The following is a 13,750-nucleotide window of genomic DNA, read 5'->3' as shown; positions in this document are numbered from 1 at the left end:
TGGGGTTGCTATGGCGATGCTTCCTGGCTGGCAACGCAGGGAGGAAGCCTTACCCCTCCCTGGGAGGGCTCATCTGTCCCCTTGGCACCTGGCTGCCTTTCAGGTGAGGTGGGTGGGGGATAGAACTTGTAACAGGAGCTGCTTCGGGGCGGACTTCTTGCTAGGAAGGCAGGGGGAGAAAGGCAGGGTCGCTGGCTCCCAGGACTCTTAACGGCCCATCCTTCCCTAACATTGGGGGAGGGGGGTTGCTGGGTAGGCCTTTTTCTTAGGGAGCTCTCTCTGAAAGGCCCAAATTCCTCCAGCAGGTTCAGAGATCCCGAAAAGAGGCCAGTTATGAGGGACCAGCATGGGAGACCTGCAGCTGACTGCTGAGTTAGAAGAGGTACCAGGGTGGGGTGGGGGAGTGCAGTGACCGGGCTGAAGCCCTCTGTACTCTCCTTCTGGGGCTCCAGGTCGGCTCCAAGCCTTGCATCTTCCCCATCACCGGGTTCACTGTCACCTGGTTTCCTTCCCAGCCCCTCCTCACGCCACAGGGACCAGACACCAGCACGCCAGACCAGCATGTGCCCTTGGGCTTTATTGGGTAGGTAGTTACAGTAGTGTTCTGGAGCCGGAGCCTGTGCACGCGGTCAGCAGGGACCCAGGGCGGCTCTCCACGAAGCGGTGGTGCCAGCTAAGGCGGGCGGGCAGGCCAGGTAAGGCGGGCGGGCTGGTTGGCCTCCACCTCCTGTCGTGTCTCTCTGGCATGATTAGGCTCCTTATCAGAGAAACGTCTCTTGGGTATGTGGGGGCAGCCACTCTGGTCCAGGTACCTCCACTCCCACCTCAACTCTTGACCCATAATAAGAGCCCCCTTTACCAGGATTTCTTTGTGCAGGAAAGCTGACTTGGAAATGGGGACTGGTGGGAAGGAAGGGCAGTGAGAGGCACCCTGGTAGGCAGACCCGCTCCTCTGGGCACCCACCGCGAGGAACTCTTGAGGGAGGGGCCCCAAAGGAACCGTGCATTGCAGCCCTCCCACCTCCAGGAACCAAAAGCAAGGAACAGAAGCAAACTGGAACCCCCACCCCGTCATCCTACCCCTCTTCTGGCAGTCTCTGGATAATGATCTAAGATAGGCTTACATTTATAATTAGAGGATAATTTGGAGCGTATACACTATTTACAAGGGCCACCTTGCATGCAGCAGGAAAGGTGGAGGGGTGTTGTTGGGCAGAGATGCCAATGGTCTGGGGGCCCCTCCTCCCCTCTCACCCTTGTTTCTGCTGTTCCCACCCTCAGCGCCTGGTTGGGAGTTAGGGGCACAGAGACCAGTCCCCAGTTCCTTGCTGCTTGCAGAAGGCCCAGGGGTGGCCCAGACAGGGCGCCTGCTGTAGCATCACCAGTCAGGGGAGAGGGGCGCTGGGTGAGCGGACGGCCCCCATTGACTGTCCTCGCAGAGGACTCGGAAGGCCGGCCCGAGCGTCTGGAGAGCGAGCGGATGGCCTGAGGGGCAGGAGCCCTGCCTCTACCGCAGGTCAGGAATGCACTGAGTCCAGCCAACGCTGCCGGGGCCCAGCAGGTCCTCCTCCAGGCCGGGGAAGCTGATGTCCAGCAGGATTTTGCTGAGGCTGTCGTTCATTGTGTCCAGGATCAGGCCCTCGGTCAGAGAGCGGTTGGCCGAGAGGCCGGCCACCTGCGGCTCGGGGGAACCCGGCTTGGGGACCTCCATATCAGAGGGTGGGCAGCTGCTGAAGGGGTCAGTGGCGAGGTCAAAGGGTTCGGAATTGAGGAGCTCTCGGGGGGAGTCAAAGAGCGGGACGCTTTTCAGTGGGGTGGCACTGAGATCCACCAGCTCCAGGGAGTCCGGCAGGGGGCCAAAGGCACCCTGGGGGGTTCGTACAGGGCTGAAGTCGAGCCCCCCGACTTTGGCTGGGGGTGTGAGCCTCCATGACTCAGGGGTCGTGGGGAGGGCAGATTTGCTGGGGGTGGAGGAGGTGGGCAGCATCTCCTTAATGGGTGTCTTAAAGGGGCCTCCGTCCTCTGGGGGGCAGCCGAGCTGGCAGGTGGGCTGCGGGGGCCCTGCCAGGGCTGGTTGGGGAGCCCCCAGGCCCTCGGAGAGGAGCAGCTCAGGCTCGTCCAGGCGGGGTGGCACGAGGTGCTGTTTCCTCCGAGACCGGCTCATCTCCCGCCCCTCCCTGCGTTTGATCACCAGCAGGTCGGAGACACGGCGGGCGGGGGACTTGGACCCAGTGTTGGAGGACTTCTTGGGCCTAGGGGTTGGGGAGCAGGACGAGTCCTCCCAGGAGTGGGATGACTCCTCCTTGACCGATGGGCAGGGTGAAGGCCACTCTTCCAGGGGTGGGCTCTCAACTTTGATGGGCCTCCCTAGAAGTGGTGTCTCCTCCCCAGGCTGGACATCTTCCTCCTTGATGCACGGGACAGGAAGCAGAGGAGACAGTCCTTCTGCGAGGAGTAGCTTCTCCTCTGTCACTGGTCCTGCCGTGGGCAGAGAGGCCACCCCCTCGTCCGCTAGCAGCACCTGGAAGAGAAGCAGGACACGCTGAAAGGGAGCCCCGCAGAGGCCATCAGGCTCCGGAGGGCGGGGGGAACCCAAGCTTATCGCTGAGATGAATGACGTGATGGTTTGGTGCCGATCCTCTTGTCTTCAAAGTCTTGAAGACTATTAAATATAAGACTGTGTGATGAAGGGGGTAGTTTAATTCTGGGGGTAAAAAGAGCATCTTCTATGGCGCTGGTGTAATTAGCACCCATCCAAGAGAAAATAAAAGTGGATGTCTGTTTCATACAAGGACTTAATCAGAAAAACTAAAACCATTCAAATCCTGAAAGGAAATCTAGGAGAGTACGTCTATAATCTGAGGGTCAGCAGCAGGGTAAACCTTCTAAACCAAGACTGGAACCCCAGAAGCTGTAAAAGAGAAGAGAGACATATTTGACTATATAAAAATAGAAATCTTACTGCAGCAAGAGAGATCATAAAGTTAAGAAGCAAGCAAGAGGAGTAAAAAATATCTGAAAAGACAAGTTATAAACTTTTTAACAAAACCCTGTAAGAAGACAGGCCATGAGTGTAAATAAGCATCTCACAGTGAACGATTCCAAGTGACCGAACATGGTGAGCAGCTGCTGACTTACGCATAAGGAGAAGAAGATGAAATGAAACAAGCAAGTATCCTTCACACACTGGACATGGGCAAGCACTGTAAAAGGGCGATGATACCAATTGCTGGCAAACAGGGCTTGTTGGTATGTATGTGAGTTATCACAGATTTTTCTTAAAATCAATCTTGCAGTATTTAATAAACTTTAAAACACTTGCCCCCTCAGCAATCTCATGTCTTGTTCTCTACCCACAGAAATGAAAGCACCAGCAAGGAAAGATACTTGCAAAGGTATTTATTACAATGTTGGTCATAGGGCAAAAAAGCCTGAAAAAAATGTGCCCATGAAAGCAGAATGGTTAGAAAATTTATGGCACAGCCACATCATGGGCTATTATGTGCCATTGAAAAATAGCGAATAAGGAGCTTCCCTGGTGATCCAGTGGTTAAGAATCCGCCTTCCGATGCAGGGGACCTGGGTTCGACCCCTGGTTGGCAAGCTAAGATCCCACATCCCTGGAGTCCAAAAAACCAAAACATAAAACAGAAGCAATACTGTAACGAATACAATAAAGACGTAAAAAAAAAGGTCCACGTAAAAAAAAAAAATCTTAAATAAAATTGTGAATTAGAGTGATGACAAGTGATTGGAAGAATTTCCATGGGGCAGAAAGGGCAATACGACAAGGCTCTGGGTGGTGTGTGTGCATGTGTAACATGGTTACGGTGATCCATGTGCGCAGAGCATACTAAGAGCATGAAGGAATCATGGGAGAAGGCACGCTAAACTGTCAACATGGCTTATCACGGGGAGCAGGGGGACATGGGGAAGGTGAGGAGAGGCAAAATGAAGGAGGAAAAAACTGCAAGACTGCACTGAAACAGAAACATTACCCACGCTACAATCACATGAAGGCATTTAAGGAAAACTATCTATGCCGGTATATATACTTTTATGTATATTAAAGTGATATTTTTAAATTAAAAAACAAAAGCAAACCCAAGTCTCTCTATCTGAAGTTGCAGCTACTTCTATCTCTGAGAAAGGGGCAGAAGGGCCCTTCCTTAATCTGTTACAGGCCCGGTCCTGCTCACAGACTCTTCTCTATGTCATGGTGGGGTTGTAATTTGCCCTCTCCAGCCTTCCAGCTCGACCGCTGAGGCTCAGCCAGCAGCAGCTCTCCCCAGGGGACTCCCAGCAACACCAGAAGATGTCCTAACTGTCACACCAGGCGGTGCTCCTGGCATCCGGCAAAGAGACCATGGATGCGGTTGCTAAGCATCCCTCAGGGCACAGGGTGGCACCCCGCCCCCACAAAGCACTGTGCATGCTCAGTCGCCTCTGACTCTTTACCACCCCATGGACTGTAGCCCACCAGGCTCCTCTATCCATGGGATTTTCCAGGCAGGAACACTGAAGTGGGTTGCCATTTCCTTCTGTAGGGGATCTTCCCACCCAGGGATCGAACTCGAGTGTCTTACATCTCCTGAGTTGGCAGGCCGGTACTTTACCACTAGCGCCACCTGGGAAGCCGTGAATGTCAGCTGTTTGGAGGTCGAGAAACCCAGGGCTAGACTGTCCAGCCACTCTATGGTTGTGACTGGGCGTGCCCCAGGCCATGCCCTTTACAAGGCCCTCTCCACACTGTTTGCTGCCCCAACCTACTTCTTAAGCCTGCTTCCCTAGTGAACTCTTCCTGAACCTCCCAGCCCATCTGCTATAACAATCACCCCCATCTCAATTCTCACAAACTCATCAGGCACATGTGGGCCTTCCAATACCACTTACATTGTAAAGTTCCTTTTTATTGGGAATTTTTTTTTTAAGGACAGTTTACTAGGGTTTTTTTTTTTTTTTTTTAAGGCTATGCTGAGTGTCATGCAGGATCTTAGTTTTTTGATCAGGGATCAAACCCATGCCCTCTGCACTGGGAGTGTGGAGTCTTAACCACTGGACCACCAGGGAAGTCCCTAACAAGTTCCTTTTTGGCTCTTATAACACTTGCATTTTCCTATGTATCGATGCCTGGTCTACCCACTAAATTTACGAGCTTCTCAACAGACATGAAGCAGAGCCCGTCACGGACTGGAGTCTCTCCTCGGAGAAGACCTGAGGCACTGACCTTGGGGGCGATGCGGACTCGCTTGCTGTGGCGAGCAAGCTCTGAGCTCATGAGCGAGGCTGCCAGGGGCAAGGGCACCTTGACCGAGGGCTGCAGCACCAGCGACGGGTTTGCAGGGAACTGGATGGGCACCAGGTACGAGCTGACCCGCGGCAGTAGTGGCTTCATCTTCCGCCCTGGGGGAACAGGATCGGTCAGGAGCAGGTCCAGGGCCGGGTCCCCTCCCAGCCCTGGGTTCTTTGCTCTCCTTCCCTGGGCTCTGACTCCCGCATCTGCCCCCACTATGGGTGTGCCAGGGACCACGCCTCCCCCTATACTAACGTGCACCCAGGGGGAGTTCGGTTTTGATGGCCACGTTCCGGCGGAGATCAGGGTTGGGCCGTTTCTGCTGCTGTTTGGGACAGAGAGGGAGAGAGACAGACCTGGGTCAGGAGGGTAGGGGGACGGGGTAGGGGACCCCACCAGCAGCTGCTCTGGGACCGGGCATGGAGTGGACCAACCGCCTGGTCCCGGAAGTTGGCAACAGAGGCACAGGGCGGCGGGCGATCCTCCCACCTCATCCAGGTGTCCTCACCCCCAGGGTGCAAAGCATGGAGCTCTAGGAGGGCAAAGAAAAGCCAGGTAGAGAAGAGAGAGCAACGGCCGCCCGCTGGGCCTGTGCCGTGCACCTCATCAGCATCCTGCAGTGAGCCTGTGGCAGGTCCCCCTGCCACACGTGCTCTGCTCAGGCCACCTTGATGAGTCCACGGGAGTGGGAGGCGGTGGCAGTCACCAGTGTCCTGACGCCCAGAAGCAAGGCTCTGCGTCCAGGGCTGGCAGGCACACGGCCACAGGCTCCCGTCTCCGGCTAACACCTTGTCCCCGTCACCGAAGCCATGCTGAGCGTGGAGGGGAAACAAGGCCGAGCCCCGAGCGGGAGGGAAAGAACCTTACTGATTCCGAGTGCTCGGGCGAGTGTGCAGACCCTGGGTCCAGTGGCTGGTGGTGGATGGGCATTGTGGGAGAGAAATGAGACCAAGTTACCACCAGTGCAGTCAAGCTGACCAGATGGATACACCTACTCCGGATGGACGCCCAGGGCCACCCTCAACTATGGGCTCTCCCGGGAGAGTGGAGGCGGCTAGTGGCAGCCTTGTGGGCACTCTGAAGACCCAAAGTGATCGCTTCTGACGAGAGATTCTGTAGGCTCCGTTTCTACTCTCCACTGTAAAAATCGGCTTTTTAAAAACCCAAGAATCACCTGAGATTCTTGCTAAAAATATACTCCTGGGCCCATCCCAGGCCTACTGAATCAGAAGCCCCAAGAGGGGCTTGGGAGGCTGTACTTTAAGAAGTATCCTAGGTAGTTCTTATCACAGGGCAGTAGGGGCCATCCTGCCCCAGGAGGTCCCCTTTCTGGAACAGGAAGTCCTCTCTGGGGCCTGGTCTAGCAGAGAAGGTGCTGTTCCTTATGGGCTGGTTGGCCCTTAACTCTGCCCTTAGCAGACAAGCTCATCCCAAGGAGGACTTGCTTCTTTCTTATTTTTGGTGGAGAGGAAAGTTTGCTTTATTTAGGATGCCGGCAGCTGGGGGTGGGGTAGGGCAGAGGGGGTGGAAGGATGGATTCCTATCCGAAGGTTGGCTGCCTGCCTCCCCCCTCCCCACCAAGGACTTGTTTTCTTTTGAGATGGATGGACATCATGACCTCCAGCACTGGCTCTATTTGGACAAAACCAGTATGCTTACCTTAAACACCTGGTCCAGTGTCAGGTAGCGATTGGCACTGGGGTGAATGGTCCAGAAGGAGACCTTGCCGTTGGCAGACGTCTCGCGGACGAACATGTCATGTAGAGAGAGGTTGTGGCGGATGGAGTTCTGAAAGTGGAGGACACAGCTCATCAGCTACTCTGGCTCTGCGAGCGCCACCTCCGCTGGCCCCTGGCTTCGTGTCTCATAACCTTGGCTGCTGGCTGCTCTTGGGACTGTCCGCTTGGCAGGCCAGGTGACCTGGGCTACCAACCCAGCTGTCCCATGGGGACAGAGACTGGGGCTGTTGCTGAGGTGGTAATAAAGCAGAGACCTAAACAGCTGTTGGGGGCTGGGAAAGATGAGTGAGGCTGTGGCAAAAACCGGTAGCCAGAGAGGTGGGGGTAGAAATTACAATGCTGGGGAGTTCCCTGTTGTACCAGCAGTTAGGACGCAGTGCTCTCACTGCTGGGGCCTGGGTTCAAACCCTGGTCGGGGGACTGAGATCCTGCAAGTCACAAGGTGCAGCAAAAAAATAAAAAAGAAATCAGGAAGCTGGGGAATTTAGTTGAGGTGAGAGTGTGAGGCTGAGAGTTCTGCTGTGACCTAGATGTCCACTGACAGATGAATGGATAAAGAAGTTATAGTACATATATATACAGAAGAATATTACTCGGCCACAAAAAGGAACACATTTGAGTCAGTTGCAGACACATGGATGAACCTAGAGCCTGTTATAGAGTGAAGTGAGTCAGAAAAAGAAATATCATCTATTAACATATATATATGGACTCTAGAAAAATGGTACAGATGAACCTAGCTGGAGGGCAGGAATAGAGACAGAGACGCAGAGAGCAGACTGGCGGAAATGGTGGGGAAGGGGAGGGTGGGGTGAACTGGGGGAGCAGCACTGAAATACATGTGCCTCCACGCGCAAGACAGATGGCTAGAGGGAAGCTGCTGAATAGCACAGGGGGCTCAGCTCGCTGCTCTGCGATGGCGGAGAGGGCTGCGCTGGGGTGCAGGGGAGGCTCAAGAGGGAGGGGATATATGTGTATAGCTGATTCATGCTGTTGAACAAGAGAAACCCACACAATATTGTAAAGCAGTTATGCGCCAATTAAAAATAAGAAAATAAATAAAGACTATAAAAGATTCCTGCTGTGGGGAAAACAATCCAAAAGCCCCTTGGCTTGGGACAGAGCATCCGTAGGGCACCTGAGCTGCGGCTGTAAGGCCTGCATGAGCTATGGCTCCAGGGCATCTGTTTTCCCATGAACACGAGGCAGAGAACATCCCCACCTACTGGAGAAGAGATGTGACTTTACAGGAGGTGAACCTTGGATCTTGAGGCTCCCAGATTATTATTTTTTTTTCATCAATGTCTCTTCACAAAGCTACCTAGACACTCTAGCCGCTGATCAGTGTAGCTCAGAAGTGGGCTCTGAGTGTCACTGAAGAGTGTGCATTACCTGGGGAGCGACAGATGAAGTGGCTGCAAGGCGCTTCCTGATGGTTTTGCCTGGATCCAGTAGGGTCAAGTCTCAGTCCAAAAGTTACGACTATTGTTTATGGTTCTAGCATCATCGGCACTTAACTCCTCCCCCCGCACCAGACACAGACTACCACTCTGCTGTGCAGACCAAATGACAGGCCTGAGCGACCTAGACTGTGGTTGTTGCGGGACATGGTACCTTCCAGCCCGGCTTGGCGATGTGCTTGAAATAGGGGAAGTGGTCCTCGATCCAAGTGTAGATGTCTTTCAGGGTCATGCGCTTCCTCTCTGTGCTGTTGATGGCAAACTGTATCAGGGCCATGTAGGAGTATGGGGGTCGTTCAGACACGGAGTCTGGCCAGGGTGCCGACGCTCCAGGGGGCCTCTCCACCTGAGGGCTCTGAGAAGCCAAAGGGAAAGAAAAGTAGGCCATGAAAGGAGGGGTTACAAGGCCTCCCCTGCCCCACCCCCACCTTAAGAACACTCTCTAGAGAAAGCTTTTCTCCCACAGACCAGAACAGAAACAAACTCATCTGAACCACTATTCTATAGGAGAGAACTTTAGGATCAGGGAGGATTTTGGAGACGATCCCATCCAGTCTCTGAACACAGGACCACTTCTCTGTGGTCATTTTGTTGAGAATATTGCCCGGTAATAGACAGAAGTCCATCTAGCCTTTGCTGGTTGAAAGCTTTCAGGAAAGTCTGGGCATATATTATGACCTTTAAGGACCGATCGTATGTTAAAACTACACCCGTTTTTCAGACCTCAGGGTTGAGGGACCTAGGTCTTAGTCCGATTCCTGCTCCTGAAGTGATGTGAACAAGCCCATCTCCTTTCAGTGTTTGTAGAACAGAAATATTCCCCAAAGTGTGGGCAGACAAAGGTTAGCAATGCACACATCTGGATAAGTCTGAGGCAAAGATCTGCTCATCCATATTTTAAAAGATTGAGCTATAACTTCAGGGAATTCCCTGGCGGTCCAGTGGTTAGGACTCTGCTTTTACTACCAGGGGTGTGGGTTCAATCCCTGGTCAGGGGACCAAGATCCTATAAGCTGCGAGGTGCAGCCACAACAAAACCTGAAAAACCAACCCCCTGCTTTGGGAATTCCCTAGAGGTCCAGTGGTTAGGGCTTGGCAATTTCATTGTGGTGGGCTGGGTTTGATCCCTGGTCAGGGAACTGTTATAAGATCCCACAAGCCACGAGGCACGGCCCCCTTTCCCCTCAAAAAAACTGAGCCATAACTTTATAAAGTACACAAGTTTTAAGTGAACAGCTCAATTTTCACTTATGCACACATCCACGTAAATTTTCCCCTTTAAAAATTATTGATGGGACTTCTCTGGCAGTCTACTGGTTAAGACCCCACGTTTCCAAGGCAGGAGGCAAGAGTTTGATCTCTAGCGGGAGAGCTAAAATCTCCACATGCTGCTGACAAGGCCAAAATAAAAAAACAAAACCCTGTTGAATGAGGAATTAGGGGTATATATAAAGAGCAACCACGAAAAATAAACCCAGACCACACAAATGGGTCAAATCAATTTTGATTGGAGAGGTATTTAAAATTCACAACTCATTTTATTTGCTGTTAATTTGTCTTCTAATAAAGCAATCTTGTTAAAAATGCCGTACTCCTTTTCCACTGTCGGAATACCTCTTTAACGTTCGAGCAGCTTTCTGAACTAAGGCCTCTTCATTAGTCCCTGAATACTAAGTACCTGCTAAGGATAGAGTATTAAACCCAGTGCTGACAGGGTACAGGGTGAGCGAGAGGAATCTGCCCTCAAGGAAATTTCCCAGATGGGGGTAGGGGGAAAGATCCCAGGCAGAAAGGAAGCTCCAAATTATTCAGAATAAACACTAAATAAAGTGCTAACACAAAAACTTGGCAATTCTGCTCCACAGCCTACCTGACCTACTCCCCTTCTTAGAAATTCCCTGTACTGGCTCTGACTGCCCTGGTGGGGGACAGGACCGTTCATTCACCTTGGCCTGACTCTGCTCCAGGTGACGATTCTCCTTTTCTTCCACCTCTTGCTTGATGCTGCACGAGCCCAGCCCATCGGAAGTCATCTTTCCAAGCCACTGGATGTTGGTCAAGCTGTTGTCCAGGGGGCAGCTGGCTGCCTCACCGCCAGCTACAGGGGAGACAACCCAAGACAACACTTAGCTGCCCGATTCCCTGCCTGGCAGGTCCACCGAGACTGGCAGTTAGGCATCACCTCTCCAGGTGATGACTGTGATTAGGGATCACCCCTCCAGGACCTCTGCCCTTAAGCACAGAGAGTGCGCATGCTGAATCTATGGTGCCCTTTTAGGATTTCGGGAGAAATTCAGGAGCACGGCTCAAGCTGCATTTCAACCTGAGCCACCCTGAGACTCAGAGATTGGTCAAGGCAACCTTACAAAAAGCATGATCGAACATCTCAACAAAGTAAGTCATTTTTCCATCCCGTGTTTCTCCTTTATTAAGATGGAGAAAGATTCCTACTTCCTTATGTGGTCACTGCAAAGGAGAAATAGAAACAATAAACAAATCCTTTTCCAATATAAAGAAGGCAACAGAATGCTGAATTACATTGCAACCCTGTTGACAGGGCCCAAGGATCTGGGTCAAGGTTTCAGGATGAAGGCAGGCAAGACTTTCCCCTGGTTCAGGCAGACGCCTGTGTGCCCTAGGTATCAGCATGGCTGACTACGGTCCTTGCATCAGAGAGCGAAGGCTGGCTCCTCCCCCCTTTGCCTTACGGACCACATACCACAGTTCTTCCATCTCTGCCTGGGAAGGACTCCCGCTGGTCTTGGAAGATTCTCATCCCCAGTTGCAGACTTTGGTCCCAGGGTCTCGGTGATCACTTCTGTCCTCTTGGGGTCCTTGCTGGTTTGGGCTTGATGCTGGGGTCCTGGAGGGGGAGTGGGGGCTCCCCCACAGCTGATGAGGATGAATTTGTTGGGCCCGCTGCTGCCACTCTCCTTCCCTTTGGCGGTCAGTGCTGTGATGATGCTCTGGATGTTGGCGTTGTTGGGGACAACCACCACTTGGGTGTTGGGCATGGTTGGGTGGTTCAGGATCTTGATTCCGGCTGGAAACTTGCAGGGGTTGGGCTCTGCCACCTCCTTGGGGGCTTGCGCTTGAGCAGGCTCTTGTTGGGCAGGGGGCCCCTTCGCCTCCTCCTCTGCTGTGTCACCTGGGGCATTTTGAACAGGAAGGGGCAGCCTCCGTCTTTTGAGAATCAATGGCCGACGGGGGCTGGTTTTCATCATGAATCTGTGCTTTCACTCTCCATTGAGCATCATAAGCCTGGACCCTGCAAAGGGCAAGGGTTAGCGAGAGGTCAAAGGTTTGTTAGGCTGAGAAGGAGGTTCTGTTAGGGAGGGTCTTCCTCATCATGTGACCAGAAGTGTGAACCCACAGGCCCAGGTGAATGCTCCCTGGGCCTCTGCAAAGACCGCGCACTATAAGGAGATGAGTTCTATAGACAAAACTGAAGCAAACAGAAGAAATTCAAAGGGGGAGAGTGAGATAAGGTTGGCTGTAGGTCCACATAGTCAAGGCTCTGGAAGCTTAAGAATGTTTTGGGAATTCCCTGGTGGTTCAGCCCGTTAGGACTCTGTGCTTTCACTGCCAAGGGTGTGGGTTCAATCACTGGCTGGGGAACTGAGATCTGCAAGCCCTGCGGCGTGGCCAAAAGGAATGTTCAGCTACAGAAACAAGCGGAGAAGCTACAAAAATGTGGAAATGTCTCTTCTTGCCTAGTCTAACACAGACCACTTGCGGTAACTGTCAGGATGAGGACCCCGGAACAGGCCATCCTGACAGAACTCTGATCCCAGGATCCATTCTAGCATTGACCACTTGGTCTGAGCCCATAGAATCAGAGGAAAAAGGCAGATTGTACCATTACACTACTGTCACACCACTGAAGAAATCATCTCCCAGTGCACAAGGCTTCAGACAGAAGGGAAACTGCTCTATTCAACACCCAGAGTAACGCTGAGGGGTGACATCGTTTCATGGGCTATTATGCTAGCACTGATCTTAAAAAAATATATATACATTTTTTCTTTCACAATTTGCAAACTATTTATATAGCGACATTTTAGTGCCTGCATATGCTTGTTCATATTTCAACTTTCTAAGCATGTTACCGTCTTACTTAACTTCTCTTCCAGAACCAAGACTATAATCCTTGTCTCCTGACTAGTGCTGTGCATTAAGGACGAGTTTTATCTTTTAAAAATTGTGTGTTGTTGATTTTGACAGATCCATGGCATACTCTACCATTGTGCGAAGTAGTGAAATTCTGCTGAGAGGTACTTTGAGAGACAGAGTAACTGTCTGCCTCTTCTTTAGAATATCTGCAATTTCCCTAGAAATGACTGTCACGCTCGTCTGATATTTGCCATCTGCTTCGAGGTCACAGACCCTTTCCACTCTGCCGCCTCCCTTCCCTTTATATCTAGGTTTCCTCTACCTTCAAATCTCAGTTTTACTTCCACCTCCTATCTCTTCCGCCCTCCCTTCCTCCCTCCACCCATCAAATCAGTAGATGCTAGTATTTCTTCCTCCCCCCCAGAAAGATATTTTCCTGGTCTAATGCGTCTTAATTTTTCCTTCTACTCTGACCAGCTTACTTGCTACCATTGCCAGCACTTTCTAGCCCGGAGATTTCCGAGGCGGCTCCCGGGGACTCACCCCTATCCAGACCAGAGCAAGGCTGCGGGGGTCTCCGGAACCCGGAGGAGGGTCCTGGGACAGGGCGGAGTGGAGACTGGGTTACCTAGAAGGAAGAGCACCTGGGCTCAGGGGAGTATGCGAGCCGCGGCAACCAGCGCAGTAAGCTTAGAAGGACCCCAGACCCAGATGAAAGGCTAGGGGGGCTCAGTGGGAGAGGTGAGGGGGGGTGGGGGGCCGGGAGGCTGGATGCAACAGCGCGGCGCACTGTTGCCAGTCCCCCCAACCCCCCGGCTGGAGCCAGCTCTCCGCGCCCGCCGGCCCCGGGCCTCCAGCCCGCCGCCCACTCACCTCGCTGCACCGCCGGCTCCGGGCGGCTCGGCGCTGCTCCGACCTGCGGGCCGGGCCGCGACCCCGGCTGCGGGGCGGGGAATCCCGGGATCCCGGCGGGGGAGGGGAGGGGGGGAGGGTGTCCCAGGCCCGGGCCGGGGGTGGGGTCCCGCTCTGGGGCTTTCAGTTTGTTCCGCTGTTTGAAATTGGCGCCGGCGGAGCGTTGCGGTCACGTGACGAGCGTGACCAATCAGCGCCGGCTTTGTATCCGCGTTCGGCCGGGACGCCGGCGG

At 53.1% G+C, this 13,750-nt stretch overlaps 1 protein-coding gene across 4 annotated transcripts; it reads right to left on the bottom strand.

The window, feature by feature from the left end:
- Positions 1 to 551: 551 nt before the first annotated feature.
- FOXM1 (forkhead box M1) lies at positions 552 to 13,692 on the bottom strand. Of its 4 annotated transcripts, none has more exons than XM_015094994.4 (10): positions 13,479 to 13,692; positions 13,149 to 13,233; positions 11,212 to 11,760; positions 10,439 to 10,590; positions 8,647 to 8,847; positions 6,953 to 7,081; positions 6,161 to 6,205; positions 5,549 to 5,618; positions 5,228 to 5,403; positions 552 to 2,521 (listed from the first exon to the last, which is right to left on the bottom strand). In XM_015094994.4, exons 3-10 carry the CDS (start codon positions 11,714 to 11,716, stop codon positions 1,508 to 1,510), a joined length of 2,292 nt encoding a protein of 763 aa, XP_014950480.2. In that variant the 5' UTR covers positions 11,717 to 11,760; positions 13,149 to 13,233; positions 13,479 to 13,692; the 3' UTR covers positions 552 to 1,507. The 4 variants fall into 4 exon arrangements, with proteins under 4 accessions (XP_014950480.2, XP_042103582.1, XP_042103583.1 ...); XM_042247648.2 differs by having other exon boundaries at positions 5,549 to 5,615; XM_042247649.2 differs by lacking the exon at positions 6,161 to 6,205.
- Positions 13,693 to 13,750: the final 58 nt, after the last annotated feature.

The sequence above is a fragment of the Ovis aries genome, chromosome 3 (genome assembly GCF_016772045.2).
Source record: "Ovis aries strain OAR_USU_Benz2616 breed Rambouillet chromosome 3, ARS-UI_Ramb_v3.0, whole genome shotgun sequence".
NCBI classification, from domain to species: Eukaryota; Metazoa; Chordata; class Mammalia; order Artiodactyla; family Bovidae; genus Ovis; species Ovis aries.
Note: the sequence above shows the minus strand (reverse complement) of the source record. Positions and strands in the feature narration are given on the sequence as shown.

Coding starts and splice junctions, on each gene's coding strand:
- FOXM1 (XM_015094994.4), bottom strand. CDS start 11,716: ATGATGAAAACCAGCCCCCGTCGGCCATTGATTCTCAAAAGACGGAGG. Junction 6,206..6,952: donor CACTGGACCAGGTGTTTAAG/GTAAGCATACTG, acceptor ATCCACCACCAG/CCACTGGACCCAGGGTCTGC. Junction 2,522..5,227: donor GAGTCCGCATCGCCCCCAAG/GTCAGTGCCTCA, acceptor CTTCTCTTCCAG/GTGCTGCTAGCGGACGAGGG.